Source organism: Thamnophis elegans, chromosome 5 (assembly GCF_009769535.1).
Source record: "Thamnophis elegans isolate rThaEle1 chromosome 5, rThaEle1.pri, whole genome shotgun sequence".
Classification (NCBI taxonomy): Eukaryota; Metazoa; Chordata; class Lepidosauria; order Squamata; family Colubridae; genus Thamnophis; species Thamnophis elegans.
In genome coordinates, this window is record NC_045545.1 from 97318492 (window position 1) to 97337742 (window position 19251).

General features: G+C 43.3%; 1 protein-coding gene across 1 annotated transcript in view; it reads right to left on the minus strand.

The window, feature by feature from the left end:
* Positions 1 to 502: 502 nt before the first annotated feature.
* ANGPT4 (angiopoietin 4) overlaps positions 503 to 19251 on the minus strand; it is a 34360-nt gene continuing 15611 nt past the window's right edge. The window contains exons 2-9 of the mRNA XM_032218381.1: positions 15904 to 16059; positions 14571 to 14692; positions 10180 to 10412; positions 9961 to 10076; positions 8606 to 8707; positions 6968 to 7134; positions 3402 to 3532; positions 503 to 711 (exon numbers count right to left, since the gene is read on the minus strand). Of these exons, the coding sequence (XP_032074272.1) occupies positions 539 to 711; positions 3402 to 3532; positions 6968 to 7134; positions 8606 to 8707; positions 9961 to 10076; positions 10180 to 10412; positions 14571 to 14692; positions 15904 to 16059 (1200 nt within the window). The 3' untranslated portion in view covers positions 503 to 538. The remainder of the gene's footprint in view (positions 712 to 3401; positions 3533 to 6967; positions 7135 to 8605; positions 8708 to 9960; positions 10077 to 10179; positions 10413 to 14570; positions 14693 to 15903; positions 16060 to 19251) is intronic.

Sequence of the window (19251 nt, forward strand, 5' to 3'; positions counted from 1 at the left end):
AAGCAGATGTGACTTTCTAGATTTTCTTTTCTTTCTTTTTGGTTGGGCTAAAACATCTGTTTCTTTGTAGGCCACCTCTGCCAAGGTCTAAATGACACAAGTCACTTTTGATAAATTTGGAAGATTAGGCTGCTATCTTCTCCTCCGTATAAGGTCGCGGGAGGCTTCCACAAACAGCCTCGCTGATCTGAAATGTAATTTTCTTCTTGCCTGCTGGGGAGGCCTCCACCCTGGTGCAGAGCAACATGGGACTTGAAGTTCAACCTTGTCCTCCCATGCTAATTAAAGAGAGACCCAACCTAGAAATTGGGGGGAATTTCCTGACAGCGAGAACAACGAACTGCTTGCCTCCAAAAAGTTGTGGGTGCACCATCCCTGCAGGGTTCAAAGAAGAGATTGGAACTGCTGTTTTTGTCCGGAATTGTGTAGGGTCTCCTGCTTGAGCAGGGGGTTGGACTAGAAGACCTCCAAGGTCCCTTCCGACTCTTTGTTATTCTGTGCAATCTGACTCGGAGGTAGAGCATCCCGCTCAGTCTCATCACGCCCCTTCGCGGCCGCCAGAAGGCCTGATCATCATCCGCGTGGCTTTTAATGAGTATCCTGGGCCTTGGAAGTAATGCCAGCGGACGCCATTCAATTTCCGGATGTTATGGCGAGCCGGATAGTAAATACCGTTTAGGTTAGATTGGCCGCAGGCGTCAAACCACCAACCTGTTTCATGGAAGGATTGGAAAGGTGTCAGTCCTGGATCGCATAGCCACACCATTATTACATTTTGCCCCCAGAAGATTTCAGGAGAAACCCTCCCATACTATCACCTCTTAGAATACTCGACAACATGGCATCCACAGTAGAGGCCTTCAAATTTCTAGGTTCTATCATATCTCAAGACCTAAAATGGACACCTAACGTCAAAAGCGCCATCAAAAAAGCCCAACCAAGAATGTTTTTTTCTGCACCAACTCAGAAAGCTCAAACTGGCCAAAGAGTTGCTGATTCTGTTCTGCAGAGGAATGATTGAGTCTCTCATCTGCACCTCCATAACTGTCTGGTTTGGCTCTGCAACCCAACAAGACAGACACGGACCTCAGAGGAGAATCAGAATTGCAGGAAAAAACAATTACTGCCAACTCGCCTTCCGTTGAGGACCTGGACACTGCAGGAGTCAAAAAGAGGGCTGTGAAAATATCTACAGACCCCTCGCATCCTGGACGTAAATTGTTTCAACTCCCACCCTCAAAACGAGGCTATAGGGCACTGCACACCAAGACAACTAGACACAAGGACAGTTTTTCCCCAAACGCCATCCCTCTGCTAAACAAATAATTCCCTCTACACTGTCAAACCATTCTAAATTACTATTCTTTTTCCCATCCTTCCTATTGCCTATCTCCTATTATGACTATCATTATGTTGCTTTTTTGTTTATGACTTGCATTGTTTTATTGTTTCCTAGTATGATTTGATGGCTTATTAGTATCCTAGGACTATCACCAAGTGTTGTATCTGTGATTCTTGATGAATATATTTTATTGTATTGTTTTCTTTTCTTTGTGTACCCTGAGAGCATCTGCACCAAAGACAAATTCCTTGTGTTTCCAATCACACTTGGCCAATAAAGAATTCTATTCTATTCTATTCTTAAAGCCCTCCATGGTAGTGGATCTGCGTACTTGAGAGACCGCCTCCTGCCAATTACCTCCCTGCGACCAATTAGATCGCATAGATTAGGCCTCCTCCGAGTTCCATCTGCCAGTCAGTGCCGACTGGCAACTACACGGAGGAGAGCCTTTTCAGTAGTAGCTCCGACCCTTTGGAACGACCTCCCCGTGGAGATTCGTACCCTCACCACCCTCCAGACCTTCCGCACAGCCCTTAAGACCTGGCTCTCCCAACAGGCCTGGGGATAAAGATCGTAATCTGTCCCCACCCGAATGATGAATGAATGTTGCTTACTATTTTACTTCTATGTATTGTTTGTGTCTATTGTCTGTACCCCTCCCTTCCTTATTTTATGTAAGCCGCCCTGAGTCCCCTCAGGGAAAAGGGCGGCCTATAAATACTAATAAAATCCTAAAAATCCTAAAATCCTATTCTATTCCAAATTCTTATTCTATTCTATTCCTGTTCTCTTCTCTTCTATTTTCTCTTCTATTTTCTATTCTTATTCCATTCCTATATTCTATTCTATTCTAAATTCTTATTCTATTCTATTCTAAATTCTTATTCTATTCTATTCCTGTTCTCTTCTCTTCTATTTTCTCTTCTATTTTCTATTCTTATTCCATTCCATTCCTCTATTCTATTCTATTCTATTCTATTCTATTCTATTCTATTCTATTCTATTCTATTCTATTCTATGTATTATTCTTGTAAATGCTCCATTACTGGAAGGTTTTTAAGAAGAGATTGGATAACCATTTGTCTAAAGTGGTTTACAGTTTCCTGCCTAAGCAGGGGGTTGGGCTAGAAGTCCTCCAAGGTCCCTTCTCTTCTGTTCTATTCTATTCTATTCTCCAAAGAAACCTGAAGGCAGGACAAGGAGCAACAGATGGAAACTAATCAAGGAGAGAAGCAACCTAGAACTAAGGAGAAATTTCCTGACACTTAGAACAATTAATCAGTGGAACAGAAGTTGCCTCCAGAAGTTGTGAATGCCCCAACACTGGAAGTCTTTAAGAAGAGGTTGGATGGCCATTTGTCTGAAGTAGTTTACATGTTTCCTGCCTAGGCAGGGGGTTGGACTAGAAGACCTCCAAGGTCCCTTCCTACTCTGTTATTCTAACTCTGATACATCTTCTTCCGGTGAATGATTGGAGAGTTATGGAACTGGCAGTGGCTTGCACCCCAAGCGTGTTTCAATTTAATTTCGGAATGTTTCGTTACCAGACAAGGTAACATCATCAGCAAGAAAAATTGTCCTATTCTTAGCTTATAAAAGTCTTGTACGCCTGTTTTGGTCAGCTGGTCATGTGATTGGCTGTTTCTTTGGAGCTATGTTTAAAATTCTGAACAACCAATTGATTCTCTCCGTTAGGGAACTGATTTATAATAATCACAAGAAATTATAATAATCCCGCTTTATGCTGCATAATTGAGGCCACACTTTGAATCCTGCATCCAGTTTTGGTCTGTTGAGATTTTAGAAAGAGTGCAGAGAAGAGCAACCAAGATGATGAGGGGACTGGAAGTTGAAATATACGAAAAAACAATTGCAGGAATTGGATATGTCTAATTCAGGCGTGTCCAAACTTGGGAACTTTAAGACTTGTGGACTTCAACTCCCAGAATTCCCCAGCCGTATTCCAAGTGTGGCCTTCCCAAGGCCTTATAAAGTGGGATGAACCCTTCACGTGATCTTGATTCCATCCCTCTGTTGATGCAGCCTAAAGCATACTTACCGCCAGAGAGCATTTGGGCACATTTGCACATGCAGTTGTCATTATCGGAGTCCCAGGTGCTGAAGGATGTTCCCTGGAATGGCAGTGCGCTTTGGAGACCCACTGAGCCCTTGTAGCCTCTCAGAGCGAGCCTGAAACAACAGCGAAGGCGACGGGAGCTTATTTATTTATTATTTATTTATTAATTAGACTTATATACCGCTTCATCGGGCTTTCAGCCCTCTCTAAGCGGTTTACAGAGTCAGCATATCTCCCCCAACAAAAATCCGGGTCCTCATTTTACCCACCTCGGAAGGATGGAAGGCTGAGTCAACCCTGAGATTTGAACAGCCGAACTGCAGAACTGCAGTCAGCTGAAGTAGCCTGCAGTGCTGCATTTAACCACTGCGCCACCTTGGCTCTTAATGAAAAGAAGGGCTAGGGGTGTCATTTCTTCCAGTCACATGCAGTCAGGGGAGGCAGAGGAGGCAGAGCCTCACCACTGTCATCATGAAAAGAAAAATAAATGTAAAAGGAAAAAGGCAAGAGCGGAGGTCAGGCTGAGCTAGTTGCTGCCAGAGTCACAGTGGAGGACTCTGCTTAGTGCTTAACTGTTTAAAAAAGCCTCTAAAAAAGCGCCCTCTACAGGAGGAGGCGGGAGAACCACGTGCCTCATTTGACTTTATGATCACTCAAGCCGAGTTAAGCAAGGGTTAAAAGCAGAAAAATCCTCTGATGATGCCAAATGCAGACTTTATAGCAATAGCAGTAGACTTATATACCGCTTCATAGGGCTTTCAGCCCTCTCTAAGCGGTTTACAGAGTCAGCATATCCGCCCCCACAGTCTAGGTCCTCATTTCACCCACCTCGGAAGGATGGAAGGCTGAGTCAACCTTGAGCCGGTGAGATTTGAACCGCTGAACTGCAGATAACAGTCAGCTGAAGTGGCCTGCAGTACTGCACCTTAACCACTGCGCCACCTCGGCTCTTAAGATGAGATGAAGCCTCTCTTTGAATTTTGGAAACTAACCTTTCAATATGATTGTAATAACAGTAGCACTTGGGGTGCTATTGGGAGGGAGGGAAGGAGGGAAGAAAGGTAGAGGGAAGGAAGGAAGGAAGGAAGGAAGGAAGGAAGGAAGGAAGGAAGGAATAGCAATAGCCCTTAGACTTATATACTGCTTTCCAGAGCTTTCCAGCCCTCTCTAAGCGGTTTGCAGAGTCAGCCTCTTGCCCCCAACAATCTGGGCCCTTATGTTCCTGAATTCGGCAGGACGAAAGACTGAGTTAACCTTGAGCCAGTTGGTCAGGATTGAACTGCTGGCAGTGGGCAGAGTTAGCCTGCAATACTGCATTCAATCCACAAAGAGGGAGGGAGGGAGGGAGGGAGGGAAGGAAGGAAGGAAGGAAGGAAGGAAGGAAGGAAAGAAGGAAGGAAGGAATAGCAATAGCCCTTAGATTTCTATACACCTTCACAGTGCTTTCGAAGGAAGGAAGGAAGGAAGGAAGGAAGGAAGGAAGGAAGGAAGGAAGGAAGGAAGGAAGGAAGGAAGGAAGGAATAGAAATAGCCCTTAGATTTCTATACACCTTCACAGTGCTTTCGAAGGAAGGAAGGAAGGAAGGAAGGAAGGAAGGAAGGAAGGAAGAAATAGCAATAGCTCTTAGACTTCTATATAGCTTCACAGTGCTTTCGAAGGAAGGAAGGAAGGAAGGAAGGAAGGAAGGAAGGAAGGAAGGAAGGAATAGCAATAGCCCTTAGGCATCTATACAGCTTCACAGTGCTTTCGAAGGAAGGGAGGGAGGGAGGGAGGAAGGAAGGAAGGAAGGAAGGAAGAAATAGCAATAGCTCTTAGACTTCTATATAGCTTCACAGTGCTTTCGAAGGAAGGAAGGAAGGAAGGAAGGAAGGAAGGAAGGAAGGAAGGAAGGAATAGCAATAGCCCTTAGGCATCTATACAGCTTCACAGTGCTTTCGAAGGAAGGGAGGGAGGGAGGGAGGGAGGGAGGGAGGGAGGAAGGGCAATAGCCCTTAGACATCTATACAGCTTCACGGTGCTTTCGAAGGAAGGAAGGAAGGAAGGAAGGAAGGAAGGAAGGAAGGAAGGAAGGAAGGAAGGAAGGAAGGAATAGCAATAGCATTTAGACTTATATACTGCTTTCCAGAGCTTTCCAGCCCTCTCTAAGCGGTTTGCAGAGTCAGCCTCTTGCCCCCAACAATCTGGGCCCTTATGTTACTGAATTCGGCAGGACGAAAGACTGAGTTAACCTTGAGCCAGTTGGTCAGGATTGAACTGCTGGCAGTGGGCAGAGTTAGCCTGCAATACTGCATTCAATCCACAAAGAGGGAGGGAGGGAGGGAGGGAGGGAGGGAAGGAAGGAAGGAAGGAAGGAAGGAAGGAATAGCAATAGCCCTTAGATTTCTATACACCTTCACAGTGCTTTCGAAGGAAGGAAGGAAGGAAGGAAGGAAGGAAGGAAGGAAGGAAGGAAGGAAGGAAGGAAGGAAGGAAGGAATAGAAATAGCCCTTAGATTTCTATACACCTTCACAGTGCTTTCGAAGGAAGGAAGGAAGGAAGGAAGGAAGGAAGGAAGGAAGGAAGGAAGAAATAGCAATAGCTCTTAGACTTCTATACAGCTTCACAGTGCTTTCAAAGGAAGGAAGGAAGGAAGGAAGGAAGGAAGGAAGGAAGGAAGGAAGGAAGGAAGGAATGAATAGCAATAGCCCTTAGACATCTATACAGCTTCACAGTGCTTTCGAAGGAAGGAAGGAAGGAAGGAAGGAAGGAATAGCAATAGCTCTTAGACTTCTATACAGCTTCACAGTGCTTTCGAAGGAAGGAAGGAAGGAAGGAAGGAAGGAAGGAAGGAAGGAAGGAAGGAAGGAATAGCAATAGCTCTTAGACTTCTATACAGCTTCACAGTGCTTTCGAAGGAAGGCAGGAAGGAAGGAAGGAAGGAAGGAAGGAAGGAAGGAAGGAATAGCAATAGCCCTTAGACTTATATACAGCTTCACAGTGTTTTCCAGCCCTCTCTAAATGGTTTGCAGAGTCAGCCTCTTTCCCCCAACAATTTGGACCCTTACGTTACCAACCTTGGAAGGACGGAAGGCTGAGTCAACCTTGAGCCAGTCAATCAGGATTGAACTGCTGGCAGTGGGCAGAGTTAGCCTGCAATACTGCATTCTAACCACTGGGAGGGAGGGAGGGAAGGAAGGAAAGAAAGAAAAAAGGAAGGAAGGAAGGAAGGAAGGAAGGAAAGAAGGAATAGCATTTAGACCTTTTCACAGTGCTCTCCACCCCTTTTTAAGCAGTTTACAAAGTCAGCCTCTTGCCCCCCAACAATCTGGGTCCTCATTTTACCCACCTCGGAAGGACGGAAGGCTGAGTCGACCTTGAGCCTGGTGAGATTCGAACTGCCAAATTTCAGGCAGCCCGCAGTCAGCAGAAGCCGCCTGCAGTACTGCGCTCTGACCACTGCGCCACTGTGGCTCGAAGATTAGATCTGCCTCGTTTGCAGCTGCAGCCCATTTCTGGCTGATGCTCCCTCTGGAATCCCAAATGTTTCCACCAGGAAAAGGATCTCACCTGTAGCGCTGGCGCTCGCCTGTCAGACGGACTTTGTCATACTGGGCATAAGCCTGGTTGCCTTCCCAGTCCAGAAGCTCCACCCTGAGAGCGGAGGCGGCCTGGCTGGTCAAGAGATGGATGGCCTCGTTCCCCAGCCAGTATTCCCCAGCCGCGACTCCAAAGCCCTGCAGGGAGGGGAACACAGTCACGGTCAAAGGGGAGTGGGAGGGAAGGAAGGAAAGGAGGGAAGGAGGGGAGAGAGAGGGAAGAAAGAATAAAGAGGAGAGAGGGAGGGAAAGTAGGGAGGGAAGCAAGAAAGGGGAGAGAAGCAGGGAGGGAAGGAGAGAGGGAAGAAAAGGAGGGAGGGAATTCTAATTCTATTCCATTCTACTCTATTCTAATTCTATTCTAATTCTATTCTATTCTAATTATTTCAATTTCATTTCTTTTCTGTTCTGTTCCATTCCATATTCTATTCTATTCTATTCTAATTCTAATTCTAATCTTATTTTAATTCTAATCTTATTCTTATTCTATTCTATTCTAATTCTAATTCTAATCTTATTTTAATTCTAATTCTATTCCAATTCCAATTCTAATCTTATTCTAATTCTAATTCTAATTCTAATTCTAATCTTATTCTAATTCTAATTCTAATTCTAATTCTAATCTTATTCTAATTCTAATTCTAATTCTAATCTTATTTTAATTCTAATTCTATTCTAATTCCAATTCTAATCTTATTCTAATTCTAATTCTAATTCTAATCTTATTTTAATTCTAATTCTATTCTAATTCCAATTCTAATCTTATTCTAATTCTAATTCTAATCTAATTCTAATTCTAATTCTAATTCTAATTCTAATTCTAATTCTAATTCTAATTCTAATTCTAATTCTAATTCTAATTCTAATTCTAATTCTAATTCTAATTCTAATTCTAATTCTAATTCTAATCTAATTCTAATTCTAATTCTAATTCTAATTCTAATCTATGCCAATTACCTCCCTTCGACCTATTAGATCGCACAGATTAGGCCTCCTCCGAGTTCCATCCGCCAGTCAGTGCCGACTGGTGATTACGCGGAGGAGAGCCTTCTCAGTAGCAGCTCCGACCCTTTGGAACGATCTCCCCGTGGAGATTCGAACCCTCACCACCCTCCAGACCTTCCGCACAGCCCTCAAGACCTGGCTATCCCGTCAGGCCTGGGGATAAAGATTCTATCTGCCCCACCCGAATGTTGAATGAAAGTTGTGTTTTATTGTTTATTATTTTTTTACTCACGTATTGTCTTATGTTTTGTCCTGCACTCCCCCTCCCATGAAGCCGCCCTGAGTCCTCTCAGGGAAAAGGGCGGCCTATAAATTTAATAAAAATCTAAAAATCTAAAATCTAATTAGAATAATTCTAATTCTATTCTATTTCCCATTCCTATTTCTATTATTTTTATTTCCTATTTCTATTTCTTTCTATTTCTATTTCTATTTCTATTATTTCTATTTCTATTATTTCTATTATTTCTATTTCCCATTTCCTATTTCCTATTTCCTATTTCCATTCCATCCCATCCCTTCCCTTCCCTTCCCATCCCATCCTATCCCTATCCTATCCACATCTGGACACAGCCATGGTCACTGGAAAACACCAGTAGCAAACCTGTTTATATTCTTTCCAGGTTTTTTGGAAGCTAACACTGCCGTTGATCCGGCGTTGAATGACCGTCCAGCCTCCTCCATCAGTTTCCATGTCGCAAAAGGCCTGGAAAAGTAGAAATAAGAAGCAATAAAGGGAGAAAAGGAAACAAGGCAAGAAGAAATAACCAGCTTGAAATGTACAGAGTGGTCAACAGGACCTTTGATCGATTGTTGGAAAGAAGGACAGGTCAGCCCGGAGAAGGTGGATCTATGCCAGGGTTTCCCAACTTTACGCATTTTAAGAGATGTGGACTTCAGCTCCCAGAATACCCCTGGCAGATGGCTACGGTAGGGAAATACTGGTCTATGTGGTTGTTATGTGGTTACATCTCAAGTAGATTGGACAGAGATGGTATCAGGTCTCCTGCGTTGAGCAGAGAGTTGGACTAGAAGATCTCCAGGGTCCCTACCAGCTCTATGATTTTGTTTCTATGATTCTACAATTCTACGATTCTATGATTCTATGTTTCTGTGCCAGCATTGACCTGATGGCATATGATCATTCAGCCATCCATCCATCTATCCATCCCAACCCAACCCATTAAACTAATCCAACCAACCAACCCAGCTCAACCCAACCCACCAAACCAAACCAAACCAACCAAGCCCAACCAAACCATCCCAACCCAACCCAACCCAACCAACTAACCAACCAAGCCAGCCAACTAACCCAACCCAACCAACCTAATCCAACCAATGAATGAACCAACCAACCCAACCATCCAACTAACCCAACCCAACCAACTAACTAACCAATCCAACCAACTAACCCAACACAACCCAACCCAACCAACGTAACCTAACCAATGAACAAACCAACCAATCCAACTAACCCAACCAACCCAACCAATTAACCAACCAAGCCAAGCCAACCAACTAACCCAACACAACACAACCAACTAATCAACCAAGCCAACCAACTAACCCAACCCAACCAACGTAACTTAACCAATTAACAAACCAACCAACCCAACCATCCAACTAACCCAACCAAGCCAACCCAACCAATTAACCAACCAAGCCAACCAACTAACCCAACCCAACCAACCTAACCCAACCAATGAACGAACCAACCAACCCAACCATCCAACTAACCCAACCAACCCAACCCAACCAATTAACCAACCAAGCCAACTAACCCAACCCAACCCAACCAACTAACCAACCAAGCCAACCAACTAACCCAACCCAACCCAACCCAACCCAACCCAACCAACCTAACCCAACCAATGAACGAACCAACCAACCCAACCATCCAACTAACCCAACCGAGCCCAACCAACCAACTAGATTCATCTAATCTTTGGGCCAACTGACCTTTTTGGGTTCAGTCAGATTGTTAATGTGGAGTGTGTAAACCCCACTGAGGTTGAATCCAGATTGAAGGATGTCCATGCAGTCCTGGAACAGCCGGTCTTCTTTTTTCAGAAGAACTGTTGAAGGAAAAACAGGTGGGGGGAAAGTTTTGGAACTACTCGGAGGTGGACTGTCAATTTAATAAAACCAACTCTTCCTTTGGATGTGCAAAGAAGGTACCTTTTCCTTCGGAGACTAAGGAGACCAAATTCTGGACCGATTCCAGGAGCTGCAGCTGCTGCTGCTGAAGAAGGCTGGCGTTACTGCTGGCGACATGAAGGGACTTCTCCAGACCTTCAATTGTGTTGCTCTGGTGGCTCACCAGCTGCTGGAGCTGGTCCTTCTCGGTCCGAATGTCCTCCAGCTCCTTCAAGTGCTTCGTTTCCATCTGCCGGACTCGAGTTTCTAAGATGCTGCAGAGACGGGAAGATGGTCACAGAGAGAACTGAGAATGACTAGTCCAGCATGGCTGATTGAGGAATTCTGGGAGTTGAAGTCCACAAGCTTTGAAGTTGCCAAGTTTGAAGACCCCCGGTGTAGTCTAATGAAGAGAAGGACTAGGGGTGATGTGATAGCCCAATATCTCAGGGGCTGCCACAAGGAAGAGGGGGTCAAGCTATTCTCCAAAGCACCAGAAGGCAAGAGAGGAAGCAACAGATGGAAACTAACCAAGTAGAGAAGCAACATGGAACTAAGGAGGAATTTCCTGACAGGGAGGACAATTAACCAGTGGAACTGCTTGCCTCCAGAAGTTGTGGGTGCTCCATCACTGGAAGTTTCTAAGAGGAGATTGGACAACAATTTGACCAGGATGGTGTAAGGCTCTTGTCTTGAGCAGAGGGCTGGACTAGAAGATCTCCAAGCTCCCTTCCAATTCTTATTCTGTATCCTAATCAGTGGTGGGTTGCGGGCCGTATGCCTGGTGGCTTTTGCTGGGAGAAACAGGCACCGTCCCAGTATAATGCGTCAGAGGACCTACCCACCCATCCTCCTTCCTGAGCTGGATTTGACCCAGCTGGGACCAAAGTAATGTTTTATTTCTATCCTATCCCTTATCCCCTCTTCTCTTCTCTTCTCTTCTCTTCTCTTCTCTTCTCTTCCCTTCTCCTCTTTCCATCTTCTATTCTATTCTATTCTATTCATATATATAAATAATATAACTATAAATATAACTATAAATATAACTATAAATAATATAACTATAACTATAACTGTAACTGTAACTGTAACTGTAACTGTAACTGTAACTGAACTGTAACTGTAACTGTAACTGTAACTGTAACTATAACTATAACTATAACTATAACTATAACTATAAATATAACTATAAATATAAATATAAATATAAATATAACAACTAACTATAACTATGAATATTAATAATATGAATATGAATAATATAAATATAAATAATATAACTATAACTATAACTAGAACTAAACTGTAACTGTAACTGTAACTGTAACTGTAACTGTAACTATAACTATAACTATAACTATAACTATAACTATAACTATAACTATAACTATAACTATAACTATAACTATAACTATAACTATAACTATAACTATAACTATAACAACTAACTATAACTATGAATATTAATAATATGAATATTAATAATATAAATATAAATAATATAACTATAACTATAACTATAACTATAACTATAACTATAACTATAACTATAACTATAACTATAACTATAACTATAACTATAACTATAACTATAACTATAACTATAACTATAACTATAACTAAACTATAACTATAACTATAACTATAAATATAACAACTAACTATAACTATGAATATGAATAATATGAATATGAATAATATAAATATAAATAATATAACTATAACTATAACTATAACTATAGCTATAACTAAACTATAACTATAACTATAACTAACTATAACTGTAACTGTAACTGTAACTGTAACTGTAACTGTAACTGTAACTGAACTGTAACTATAACTATAACTATAACTATAACTATAACTATAACTATAACTATAACTATAACTATAACTATAACTATAACTATAACTATAACTATAACTATAACTATAACTATAACTATAACTAAACTATAACTATAACTATAACTATAACTATAACTATAACTAACTGTAACTGTAACTGTAACTATACTGTAACTATAACTATAACTATAACTATAAATATAAATATAACAACTAACTATAACTATGAATATTAATAATATGAATATGAATAATATAAATATAAATAATATAACTATAACTATAACTATAACTATAACTATAACTATAACTATAGCTATAACTAAACTATAACTATAACTATAACTATAACTATAACTAACTATAACTGTAACTGTAACTGTAACTGTAACTGAACTGTAACTATAACTATAACTATAACTATAACTATAACTATAACTATAACTATAACTATAACTATAACTATAACTATAACTATAACTATAACTATAACTATAACTATAACTATAACTGTAACTGTAACTGTAACTGTAACTGTAACTATAACTATAAATATAACAACTAACTATAACTATGAATATTAATAATATGAATATGAATAATATAAATAATATAACTATAACTATAACTATAACTATAAAAATATAAATATAACTGTAACTATAACTATAACTATAACTATAAAAATATAAATATAACTGTAACTATAACTATATAAGTATAACTGTAAATGTAAATGTAAATGTAAATATTTGTGTGTATATATGTGTACTCGTAGAGAGCCTTGGAACTGAGTTTACAATAATTTTCCACGCTTGAATCCCTCCTGTTTTGGGGAATGTTTCCAACAAGGCTAAGATCGCAGTTCATGCCGGCCAACTGGCTCTGGGACCACAATCCTTGGGAGGAGGAGATGGCCGCTCTTCACGGCCAGCATGATCTTGGCTTGCTCCACAAGGCCTCCTGCCGGGGCCAGGAAGATATTTTAGGAAGCCGCTGGATGGGGGAACCTTCTTTCGCCAAGAGAAGGGAAGGTCACCCGCCACCAGTATCATGTCATTTGGTCCAGAATTCAAATGCTCCCCCCACCCCGAAGATTTTAGCGGCCTTATTTTTGTTCCCTTAAACAAACACCACTCCTGATTGCAAAGGCCGTTTTTCCTGCTGGTTACAACTAACTGCTGGGTGTTGATCAAAATACCGTTTCTTTCTCGGACGGCTGGAGTGACCCAAGGCTTCTCCCGTGGATCGTGGCCCCCAAAAATTTGTTTCCCAGAGAAGGAAGCGGATTGGTGGGAACTGGAGCTCACACGCATGCACACACGTCTCCCACATGTGACCCGCCCCCCACGCATGCAGCAGAGACTCAAAAATCAGCTGGCCGGCTGCATGTACACAAACATGGGCAGTGGAGCTCAGCTGGGGTGACGGCTCGCATGCCTGCAGAGAGAGAGGGATGGATGGATGGATGGATGGATAGATGATAGATAGATAGATAGATAGATAGATAGATAGATAGAGAGAGAGAGAGAGAGAGAGAGAGAGAGAGAGATGTAGGTAGGTAGGTAGGTAGATAGGTAGATAGGTAGATGGATGGATTGATGGATAGCTAGGTAGGTAGAGAAAGAGAGCGAGAGAGTTAGATGAGGAAGAGAGGTAGGTAGGTGGATGGATGGATTGATGGATAGCTAGGTAGGTAGGTAGAGAGAGAGAAAGAGAGAAAGAGAAAGATAATTAGATGAGGGAGAGAGGTAGCTGGTAGATAGGTGGTTAGATAGATAGATAGATAGATAGATAGATAGATAGATAGATAGATAGATAGATAGATAGATAGATGTAGGTAGGTAGGTAGATAGTTAGATAGTTAATTAGATGAGGAAGAGAGGTAGGTAGGTGGATGGATTGATGGATAGCGAGAGAGAGAGAGAGAGAAAGAGAGAATTAGATGAGGAAGATAGGTAGGTAGGTAGCTAGCTGGATGGATTGATGGATAGCTAGGTAGGTAGGTAGAGAGAGAGAAAGAGAGAAAGAGAAAGAGAGAAATTAGATGAGGGAGAGAGGTAGCTGGTAGATAGGAGATAGATAGATAGATAGATAGATAGATAGATAGATAGATAGATAGATAGATGATAGATAGATAGATAGATAGATAGATAGATAGATAGATAGATAGATAGATAGATAGATAAACAGACAGACAGACAGACACAGAGATAGATAGATAGATGGTAGGTAGGTAGGTTGAGAGATAGAAAGATAGACAGACGGATAGAGAGAGAGAGAGAGAGAGAGAGAGAGAGATATGCAGAATAAGAACAGAGATAGATGGTAAATGGTAGATAGTTAATAGAGACAGACAAACAGACGTAGTTAGGTAGAGGGAGGGAGGGAGATAAGAGAAAGAGAGGGAGAGACAGAGAGAAAAACAGAGAATATGTGTGGAAACTCTGAGCATGTGCATGCGTGGTGGGGCTGAACTGGGGCGACGGCTCGCATGCCTGCAAAGAGGGCTCCGTGTGGCACCTGTGGTACATATGCCACAGGTTCGCCATCACAGGCCTGTATTTCTCCCGCCAGCAGTTCACCTGTTCTGATCCTGGAGCTTGTGGATCTCGCTGGTCTGCACCAGGAGCTGCCGTTCCAACTTGTTCGTGGACAGCGAATTCTCCAGGAGTTGTATTTCGATGCGGGAGGTTTGGTTCAGCACCTGCGCATGGAGCACAAAAGAAGCCAAGATCAGACTTGGGAACTGAGCTAGAGATCCGCGGTCCTTCCTGAGCGCCAGAGCAAAACCAGAGAGAAAGGAAGATGGAGTTCAGCCTCAGAAGGGACTCAACCGTGCATTAAAAACATGGGTAGCATCAAAACCCCAGCAGCAAAAAGAGGAGTGGAATAGAATAACAGAGTTGGAAGGGACCTTGGAGGTCTTCTAGTCCAACCCTCTGCCTAGGCAGGAAACCCTACACCACTTCAGACAAATGGTTATCCAATCTCTTCTTTAAAACTTCACAACTTCTGGAGGCAACTTCTGTTCCACTGATTAAATGATTCTCACTGTCAGGAAATTTCTCCTCCGTTCTAAGTTGCTTCTCTCCTTGATTAGTTTCCACCCATTGCTTCTTGTTCTACTCTCAGGGGCTTTGGATAATAGCTTGACTCCCTCTTCTTTGGGGCAACCCCTGAGATATTGGAAGATACTATCATGTCTCCCCTGGTCCTTCTTTTCATTAAACTAGACACACCCAGTTCCTGTAACCGTTCTTCATATGTTTTAGCCTCCAGTCCCCTAATCCTCTTTCTTGCTCTTCTCTGCACTCTTTCCAGAGTCACAAGATCTTTTCTACATCGTGGCGACCAAAACTGCAAATATTCCAAGTGTGGCCTTACCAAGGTCTTATAAAGTGGTATTAACCCTTCACGTGATCTTGATTCTCTCCCTCTGTTGATGCAGCCTAGAACCGTGTTGGCTTTTTTGGCAGCTGCTACACACAGCTGGCTCCTATTTAAATGGTTGTCCACTAGGACTCCAAGATCCCTCTCACAGTTACTACTATTGAGCAAGGTACCACCTATACTGTACAACCTAGTTCAGAGACCTCCAAGGACCACTCATTCTCCTCCTCCTCCTCTTCCCCTCCCCTCTTCCGCCTCCTCCTAACTTAATAAATTGTGGCTTCATTCTATTCCAGTGAAATTTTAAATACAGTAATGCGAAGAACCAGAAAAGCGGTTTTCTTTTTGGTATAAGAGGAACTCTCTTTTCTTAAAGCCAATTCCAAGAACAAAAAATCCAGAAATCCAAATGGAATATTTGGCAAACTTTTCCTTCCTTGGCAGAGTCAGGCTGAAAGTTAAATGCTTCTAAATATGTATAATTCCGCCCCCCCCTCAAACTGTCCCACCCATGTCATAAATCACCTGGGTCTCCACATCGGTCAGTTTCCGTGTCTGCTCAGCTGTCTGGCTCAAAAGATTGGTGCCGATCTCCAATATGGCTGCCGTCTGGTTGTGCACCACATTCTGCTGGATGTGGGCCATCTCACTCTTCATGTTCATCTGGATGAAATTCTCCAACTAAAGAGAAAACAGCCACCTTAATATGAGAAGGAAGGTGCATCGTCTGGGTTACCAGACAATACGTCATTAAGTAGAAAAGGGGAGGGGAAATAGGGAAGCAAATAATAATAATATATACATTCAAAAGTAAGATACAAAGGGAGGGGGAACATAATCAGGATAGATTTGGGGAAGGAAAGGGAACAAAGAAATGATATTCAATTATTTTTGGATCTGCGGATATACCACCCCAAGAAAATAAAAATTAATAGCTGGAAGAGACAATAGAAAGAAATAGAAAAAGAATGGAAGAGAAGAGGAGAGGAAGAGAAGGGAAGGGAGATAGAAATGAGGAATTGAAGATGGAAGGGAGAAGGAGAGAGGGCAGGAAGGGGAAGAGGAAGAGTAGGAGTAGGGGAGAAGTAAGGGAAGCAGGAATGGAAAGGAGAGAGGAAGGAAGGAAGTAGAGAAGGGAGGGAGGGAGAAAAGAAAGGATCTACAATAATAGAAAAAGAAAGGAAGAGAGGAGGAGAGGAAGAGGAGGGAAGGAAGATAGAGGTGAGGAGAGGAAGATAGAAAGGAGAAGGAGAGAGGGTAGGAAGGGGAAGAGGAAGAGTAGGAGGAGGGGAATGGTAAGGGAAGAAGGAAGGAGAAGGAGAGGAGGAAGGAAGAAAGTAGAGAAGGGAGTGAGGGAGAAAAGAAATGACCTACAACAATATAAAAAGAAATGAGGAGAGGAGGAGAGGAGAGGGAGGGAAGGAAGATAGAGGTCAGGAGAGGAAGATGGAAGGGAGAAGGAGAGAAGGGCAGGAAGGGGAAGAGGAAGAGTAGTAGTAGGGGAAAGGGAAGGGAAGAAGGGAAAGGAGAGGAGAGGAGGAAGGAAGTAGAGAAGAGAGGGAAGGAGAAAAGAAAGGTAAAAGAAGGTGGTGTTACAACAGGCAGAAGGGATGGTAAACAAAGCAACCTAAACGGTATGTTTTGGCCCTGCAAATGGAATGACAAATAGATAGATGGATGGATGGATGGATGGATGGAGAGAGAGAGAGAGATGGCAGGTAGGTAGGTAGGTAGGTAGGTGGGTGGGTGGGTGGATGGATGGATGGATGGAGAGAGAGACATAGGTAGATAGGTAGGTGGGTGGGTGGGTGGGTGGGTGGATGGATGGATGGATGGATGGAGAGAGAGACATAGGTAGATAGGTAGGTGGGTGGGTGGGTGGGTGGGTGGGCAGACAGACAGACAGACAGACAGATACAGAGAAAGATGGTAGGTAGGTAGATAGATGGATGAATGGATGGATTGACAGACATAGACAAAGAGAGAGAGATAGAAAGATAGGAGAGGAAGAGGGAGAGAGAGAGAGAGGGAGAGAGAGAGAATGAGAGAGAGAGAATGGGAATGAGAATATGCATGGAAACTCTGTGACTCTCCTGGGCAAAACAACACAAGCCCTGATGCAAAACCTCTCTGGGGAGGGGGTGTCTCTTTGCCCTCCTTCGCCCCCTTGCTCAACGACTTGGAAATGTCTGCCCGACTCTCCCCGGGGACCCAGCAGCACCAGCTGAAAATGAAAACACGCCGAACGCTTTATGCCCATGTAAGAGGAATCAGGCTCTCTTTCTGGTAAGTCACTCTCCCCTCTTGGAGCTCTTGGCCAAAGCCTCTGTCAGAGAGTGCCAGTTTTCATCCCCTCCTGGGAGGTGGGAGGATTTTGGAGCCACACAGCTATGGCAGCCTTTCCTTCTTTGCTTTCCTTCTGGCTGACTAATTGAACAAATTGCCAGCTCCACGGAGCTCCCTTCCTTTCCGCTTCTCGGCGTCCCCGGCTGCGAGCAACACAAGGTTCATAGAAAGAACATGCTGTGTTTGAGCCGCGGATATGCCGCGCAACGGGCATGGGCTCTGCCATCCAGACAAAACAACTTGCTGGGCAAAATTCTGCCAGCTGGGCTCCCAGGCCATTGTGGCTTAAATCTCATCTGCAGCTTTTTATTTTGAAAGTTGTGACCGTCGAAAACCTTAAAACTAAAACATTTTTTCCAGGGTTTTTTTTAAAATTGGGTATGTCTACTTTAATGGGAAGAAGGACCAGGGGAGACACGATAGCATCTTCCAATATCTCAGGGGTTGCCACAAAGAAGAGGGAGTCAAACTATTCTCCAAAGCACCTGAAGGCAGGACAGGAAGCAATGGGTGGAAACTAATCAAGGAGAGAAGCAACCTAGAGTTCTAGTCCCACCTTAGACATGAAAGACAACTGGGTGACTTTGGGCCAATCGCCAGGAGTCAGGGAGTTCTAGTCCCGCCTTAGGCATGAAAAACAACTGGGTGACTTTGGGCCAATCGCCAAGAGACAGGGAGTTCTAGTCCTGCCTTAGGCATGAAAGACAACTGGGTGTCCTTGGGCCAATCATCAGGAGATGGTGAGTTGTAGTCCTGCCTTAGGCATGAAAGCCAGCTGGGAGACTTTGGGCCAATCGCCAGGAGACAGGGAGTTCTAGTCCCGCCTTAGGCATGAAAAACAACTGAGTGTCTTTGGGCCAATCGCCAAGAGACGGGGAGTTCTAGTCCTGCCTTAGGCATGAAAATCATCTGGGTGACTTTGGGCCAATCACTAGGAGACGGTGAGTTGTAGTCCTGCCTTAGGCATGAAAGCCAGCTGGGAGACTTTGGGCCGATCACTAGGAGACAGTGAGTTCTAGTCCTGCCTTAGGCATGAAAGACAACTGGGTGTCTTTGGGGCAATCGCCAGGAGACTGTGAGTTCTAGTCTTGCCTTAGGCACAGAAGCAATTAGGTGACTTTGAACCAATTGCCAGGAGACGGTAAGTTCTAGTCCCCCACCTTAGGCATGAAAGCCGATTGGGGAATTCTGGGAGTTGAAGTCCATCCATCTTAAAATGGCCAAAGTGGGGAAAGATGGACCTACACAGACAGGCTAACTTTGCATCACACCCATACCAATAAAAAGGTAAAGCTAAAGGTTCCCCTTGCACATATATGCTACTCGTTCCCGACTCTAGGGGGCAGTGCTCATCTCCCTTTCAAAGCCGAAGAGCCAGCGCTGTCCTAAGACGTCTCCGTGGTCATGTGGCCGGCATGACTCAACCCCGAAGGCTCACGGAACGCTGTTCCCTTCCCACCAAAGGTGGTCCCTCTTTTTCTACTTGCATTTTTTACGTGCTTTCGAACTGCTAGGTTGGCAGAAGCC